We start from the raw sequence: 7,102 nt of genomic DNA, 5'->3' as shown, positions 1-7,102 counted from the left end.
CTATTCATTGGTAAAAGAGTAGGCGGTGGGTGGTGATGACTAGCTGCCTTCCCTCTAGTCTTAAACTGCTAAATTAGGGACTGCTGGTGCAGATAGCCCTTGTGTCGCTTTGTGCAAAATTAAAGAAACAAACAAACAAACAGCCCTTGATTTCTTTAAAGAAAAAAACCTTATCTACCTAGCCCATGCACCCACAAACTCCTCTTTCCTTTGAGCAAGAAGAAAGTCCTTATCTTCTGGGATCTTGATCAGGGTCAGGACATCCATATGAGTGATGTTAAAAAAGGTCATCCAGATTATTGACAAACTCTGATTCACTAGCTTACTGTGGTTCAATTTTCATTTTTGAATATTTTTTTAACTTTGCCCATTCTTCAAAACGTCTCTCTTGTTTGATAATGGCATGATGTTCTGGATGAACTGGAATTTGAGTCTTGTTCCAAAAATCTGCAGCCTCCTTGATCTCAACCTGTGAGCTTTCATAAATTGTCTTCCGTAATGTTTTGTGATGGTAAAAAAACATACACAACACTTTCCTATTTGAAGGTAAGTTTCTTCTGAACCAAAATGCAGTCTTACTTCTTGTTCCAGCATCCATTTGCAATGATATGCCGATACAGTGTCAGCTGAAATGATACAGAAACATCTGTTAGATGGTTATATACCCTCACAGAAATTCTATAAATGTCATACAGAATATTCCAGAAGTAAAAAGTGACAGCATGGCTTACTTGTATATAGAATGTTTTTGAACATTCTGAATAATGTGGAATTCTCTGGAATATTCTAAAACATTCCAGAATGATCTAGAACCTTTCAGAATAATGTAGAATATTCAGAATACTCGGATATAATGTGAGCTACAAGGTAAAATTTCAACTACATTGAGCAACCCTTAATTTTTATTGAATATGAGTGAGATTTGATGAGAATTATTTATTTTTTATGGTGTAACAAAACTTCAAAAATAAAGGCTTACCCTAATGAATATGCTATCAAGTATGGATGATCTTTCTGGGAGGGCATGATTTTATGAGAGTTGGGAGATGTATGTGTTCATATGATTTATTCAGAGTATAATGAGATCTGCAAAATATATAAGTTGTTTAACTTTTACAAGTTTAGATTTTAATAATCAAATAAATCATAAGTTTTGTAAATATGAATTTCCTTTTTATCTAGAAAGGGTTTATTTTGTCTATAGTTATTACTACTGGTGGACTCCACATATTGCATCATTTTGAATAATTATTGAAATCACTCATTTTTAGTGTAAAATATACAGGAGACACAAGCAATTATTAGTGAGATTAGCTGTATTATTAATATTTTTTACATGTTATTTGGAACCCTATAACCAACAAAATCATAGATTCACAATCAATTTTATGCAAAAATGGTTTAGAATAATGTGTTTAAAAATCCAGGGTTTAAGTAGTTTGCATTTCTAAATGTACTGCTTTTTTTAGTAACTTTCTTCGGTTAAAATAGAGTAAAACAAACCACTTATTGAGAAATACTTACAATCACCTGAAGTGTTACGATGAATAATTGTTAATTATAAGTATTCTGAGGTTACAAATTTTGAGCTTGGACACCTAAATTTTGTATTACAGATTTCATCTTGAGAATTAGTATGTTGATCCAGGACATAATATTAGCTCTTATTGATACATTTGTCAAGTTTATATTAGATGTATCACAACAGTCAGTGATCTCTTTATCAAAGATATGGTCAGCCTATGTTTTTAAATGTAACATGAGCAGAAATTTATCTGTGGCATTTTTTTAATTGCCTGGATCTTGTCTAAATAGCAAAAATTATAATGCTTATATTGTGATCTCTTGTTTTTAGATGATGCGACAGATGGGTGGACTTGGTGGTGTTGGAAATAACACTGACTTAGATGACTTGGTACGTTTATTTTTCCCGAGTTTTTTTTAAAGTGTGCTTGTTATGATGTATAATTATACAGATGACAATAACCATTCCATGACAAACACAAGTTTACTAAATCTACTACATAAGTGTATTAAATATCTCATTTGAATTATAAAAGTACTTGATTATGTTTTTGTTGTTTAGTTCAGGGGATATAAAATTATAATCATTTAAGAATTCAGATTTCTAGTACTTTGAAATAATTACTATACACATAGAAGAATATTGAAGAATTGAATATAACCAAAGTGTTAACAACAATTTCAAGTTCACAACATATTTAACAAAATAATGAAATGCATACTTTATGATCTGTTTGATAGCCTTCCAGTACTTATGTAATATATGTAACTTTGGAAAATTGACTAAGTGGTATTTGCTAATCAGTTAATGGATGGCCCCATTAATCAGTTACGTTCGAGTAGTACAGTGTTCCTAAAACCATGATACATACAAGCAAAACAAAACAAAAAAGTTGGTGGGGGATGCTGCCAACCATCTTGAAAGCAATTCAACAACATCAAAAAAGTTGCTTTCTCTCTAGTCAGCAATTCAATATTAATGACAGTAGCACATGGCTTTTAACAGTAGCTTTGCCATAACAAAGACAGGGCAAGCAAGTGTGGTGGCAATATTTCTTTAATTCTGTTAGTTTATTATTTTTGTGATAATCAATATAAGAATTTTGGTTCATAAGTTTAATCATAATTTCAATTAACTCACCCAGTTCTAATAGTAGTAATTATTAAGTTAGTGGACTAGTAAGTTGATCAGCCTTAATTACCAGCTAATAATTATTGAGAGTAAATAGAAATTTGCCTAGTAGCTTGAACCTGTTTTATTATGTGTTGTCCAGAGAGAGTAGTAGTTTAATTATTAGTGTTTTCATATCTATCTACTTATGTGGTTAACTATCCTAAACTCTTTTTGAAAGATAAGGGTGATAAGTGTCATATTTTTCGTTTTATTCTTCCAAATTATTAATCTTCACCATTACTTAAAACTTAATTAGTGTAATACGTTTAAACAGCACATGAATTTAAGCCTACCTAAATGTAAGCATCTGACTTCATAATCAGATGATCTCAACATTTAATAGTTGTGGTAACCTGTGATTATATTCTAGTTCTGTTAACCATAAGAAATTGAAGGAAAGTTCGTGTGAAAGATGGTAATTTGAGAACAATTATGTCAATATATTAAGCTCGTAAAACATTAAAACTTTATATGTCGCCATAGACAATAGTGAGGACATTAACGTTTATCATCTCTCTTTAGCATTGTCATTATTATGTAGTACATAATACTATTTAATATTTAGAAAAAATTTATTATTCAATTAATAAGTCTTATTTTTAATAGAAACTCTTTTCAGATGGGTCACGTGTGAAAGGCTATGTCATCGTGTTTGTTGACTCACATTAAAAATTTTATTGAACTATTTCATTAATTTGTGTAAATAAGTTTGGTATCAAATTGTAGATTATAATTCAAATTTTAGTATTATAAGTTAGTTAATATCTTAATTTAAAAGTAAATATTAAAAACACAGTTATACGTCGATTTTTGTGTGTCACTTGGGATGTTGAGTGCAGCAATGGTTCAGATTAGATGTTTGTGCTGTCAAAATACAAAGTCTATAGTTTTATATGAATTAGGAACTCAAACTTCCAATATTGACAAGCTATAATATAAAATAAGAACCTCTTATCTTTTCTATTTCCTAAGATAGCGCTCATGTACTGAATCAAGCACAGTGGCTCCCTGCAAACCTCTTCCCATTTTTGGAAATGCTCCCTTAATACATTTCTATATATGACATGATTAACCAATCAAAAGCTTAGAATGTCCACCTAGTTGCTTTCTCAGCCATTTTCATGTGTTGGACGCCATCTCGTTCTTTAGAAACAAGATTTCAAGGAAGTAGGTTGTGTCTTTAGTCTGCTCAAAATTTCATATTTTTTTAGACCAAAATACAGCTTAATTACTAAACTTCATAAATTATAATGGAATTCTGTGATATTGTTATAGTAACTTGTGATTTTTTTTTGTTATTTATATGTATATATAAAAATCCTAAAAAAAAATTTTCCTTTCACATCATCCGTGTGGGAAATTTCATAAGCCATAGCAACCTACGAGAAGCAGCAAACGAGTACAAAGGTCGCAACTAAAGGAGATAATTGTTAGCTTTACTTCTTAATTTACTGTTTTATGTTTTACGAAAAATGTTTAAGAACTTATTTGTAAATAGTATTAATGTATATACAAATATAATAATTGAAATGTGACTGTAGTTTATAAAATACTAGTCCACTAAAACACAGCTTGAAATGTATTTAGGAGGTTTTAAGGATTACATGAATAATATTTGAGATTTTTGGGACAAACAAGTTTTTTAGTTAGGACATGAAAATCACTTTGCACTTGGACTGGTAATGAAACAGACTCTTTATTTTCACAAACAAATCTATAATAGAAATACTTCATTAAAAAATCTGATTTTTTGTCTACGAAAGATTTGTAATCTTTAGTAAAAGTCTACCAAATTTTGTGAAGATACTATTACTGCATTAAAAGTTATAGTATAAATACTTAACTCGTATATATACCAAGCCCATCACTAAAGGGTTAAGGGGGACTTTGGGATTATCAAAAAGTGTGAAATGAAGTGTTGTTTATTAACTTGGAAGATGCAAGAGTATATGCTACCAAGATCACTAATGAGATGTACCTTGTCATTTCTATAAGCTAGACACCTCAATATTAAGAAGCTTCTGAAAAAGAGAAGATTCTTCATAGTATACAAGTTGGTGGCAGATGCTGCCAGACAGTTGTTTCTTTACTAGTCTGCAGATAAAGAACAGGGTGAGCAAGTTTGATGGCAAAGAGAATCAAAACCAGACCACTGAGTCATGAGCCCCAACCCATCTCTGGAATCCCCAAGTTGAACAAACCTGAAGTAAAAAAAAACTAACTTATAAGGCTAATATCGGGCAGAGCACAGATAGCCTATTAAGTAGCTTAGTGCTTACTTAATGAACAAATATAATAGCAACGTTTTGATTATTTAGGTAGTTGGAATAATTTAATACAATAATAATAGGAAACACTAATTCTTATTAGTTGATTATTTTCATGACAGTTGATTTAACTGTTGTAATAATTGTAAATGGTAATAATCAGAAGCACTAGTTTGAAATAAACAACTTAATCATAATATTGATTAATCAATTAGTTTACATGACACCAATAAGTGTAATCACTGTTCTTAATATATTTTAAATTGCCCAGCTCTTAACAAGTACATGATATAATCATAGAACATTTTATTACGTAACCAGAGGCTTGTGCAGCTAATTTTAGAATTTGTTTAAAGTTGAGGAGTACTTGTATAACTCCATTCTTATTGGTAATGAAACTTTGTTTTACAGGGTGGTTATTGATAGTCTTTAGTGAAAAAATAGACTTCCTGTGTCTTAGTTTTTAAGAGTTGGTATTTCAACAGACTGATACATTATTTACCCATGTATGCATTGCTGTTTTTATTATGCAATTATTTTGTGAAAATCTCTGAATAGCTGTTATTTTGCTTTACATTGACATGGATTACAACTACTTAATTTGTAAATGTTGGCCAAAGTGTGTTTTTCTTCTTGTGAACAGTAACTTAATTTATAGCTGACTTGTATTCATTTTTACTTGTACATAGGTTTATGGAGGAATGCGAGGAATAAGAGGCCTTGTTACAGAAACTTCTCACCTAGACCCTGAGGATGGTATCGAATTTCGTGATTTTACTATTCCTCAAATCAGAAAATTACTTCCTAAAACTCCTGGTGGAGGGGAACCTCTTCCAGAGGGCTTATTTTGGCTGCTCTTGACTGGAGAGGTTCCCACGTTAGAACAGGTCTGTTTTGAAATCAAAATTTAAAAATTTAGTTGATTCTTGTACAAACACCTATCTCCATTGATCGTTAAAATAGATTGTAAAATTAAAACATAGATTTCAACACATGTTTATAAAAACAAGGTTGAGTATTGTTTAACCATATGTTTGAGTTCTGATGTATAGATGTTTTAATGTCACTTTTGAGTAATGTTAAACATTGATTCTGATTGTTGTTGTTTTTTTTTATTAGGTTAGTCAATGTGTACAATTTCAATAGTAGTTTAAACTATCTTAGCACTAACTGGAAAGTTTTTGGCCCTCTACTATGTTTCTATTAAAAAAAAAACAAATTTTATTGAAATTAATAGTATATTTTTAATCTTTTCATAATTCTTTCACTTTAAATAATTCTCAGAATCTACACATGTTGTTTATATTTTTTATTTTCTTTACATAAACATGGATTACAGGCAAATATCTCTAAGATATTAGTAAAAATAAACCCTCAGGTGAATCAGTGCTAAGCCTGAAGGATTATAATGTTAAAATACTAGACTTCATTACCTGTGGTGGGCACAGCACAGATACTCATTGTGGAGCTTTATGCTTTACAACCAAACATGTTCCAAGTATAAGCTTCAGTTTTTACCAGATTTTATCAATCAGGTTTTACACAACTGGTACATGGTCCAGTATTAAAAAGTGATCAATATGATTGCATAAAAAAACAAATCAAAATAATGTAACTAGAGATTAAGATGAATAAAAGTCAAAGTTTGCTTGTAAATGTCTGGTCTCAGACAGTTTTCAGAAATCAGAGTGACTGGTTATACCAATGAATTTTTTGTGAAAAAGCCAAGAAATTAATTTTCTAAAATGAAACAAATCTTAAATTGATTTGATAAAGCTCTATAAAAACGTTTGGTTATATGCAGTGTTTCTATCTTGCATTCAAATTACAACAATGTGTTGAACATTTTCTTTTTTATATTGGTATTGTTGAAAAGTAAATGCTTGCTGCTTATTTGACAATTCAACAATACTTTTTTCATTAGTAACTCAAAACTATTAAATCACAAATGGCATAATTTTGCTATTTGTCATTGGTTAATCATGAGCTTCCTTAACACTTTGTAAACAAATGGTACAGTATATCCTAGGTCAGTGGTTCCCAACCTTTTCTCCACCAAAGACTCCTTTTATTATCTTTTCTTTTACACGGACCCCATGTTTTTGAAAGATTCCGTCTACTCAACAAACTGTTTTTA

The 7,102-nt window shown here is 30.4% G+C and overlaps 1 protein-coding gene across 3 annotated transcripts in view; it reads left to right on the top strand.

The window, feature by feature from the left end:
* LOC106478541 (probable citrate synthase 2, mitochondrial) overlaps window positions 1-7,102 on the top strand; it is a 40,988-nt gene that overhangs the window by 17,326 nt on the left and 16,560 nt on the right. For all 3 annotated transcript variants that reach the window (XM_022381981.1, XM_013939126.2, XM_022381878.1), the window contains exon 4: window positions 5,655-5,852. In XM_022381981.1, the coding sequence (XP_022237689.1) occupies window positions 5,667-5,852 (186 nt within the window). In that variant the 5' untranslated portion in view covers window positions 5,655-5,666. The remainder of the gene's footprint in view (window positions 1-5,654; window positions 5,853-7,102) is intronic.

This window comes from Limulus polyphemus, unplaced genomic scaffold (genome assembly GCF_000517525.1).
Source record: "Limulus polyphemus unplaced genomic scaffold, Limulus_polyphemus-2.1.2 Scaffold0, whole genome shotgun sequence".
In the NCBI taxonomy this organism is placed as follows: domain Eukaryota; kingdom Metazoa; phylum Arthropoda; class Merostomata; order Xiphosura; family Limulidae; genus Limulus; species Limulus polyphemus.
Note: the sequence above shows the minus strand (reverse complement) of the source record. Positions and strands in the feature narration are given on the sequence as shown.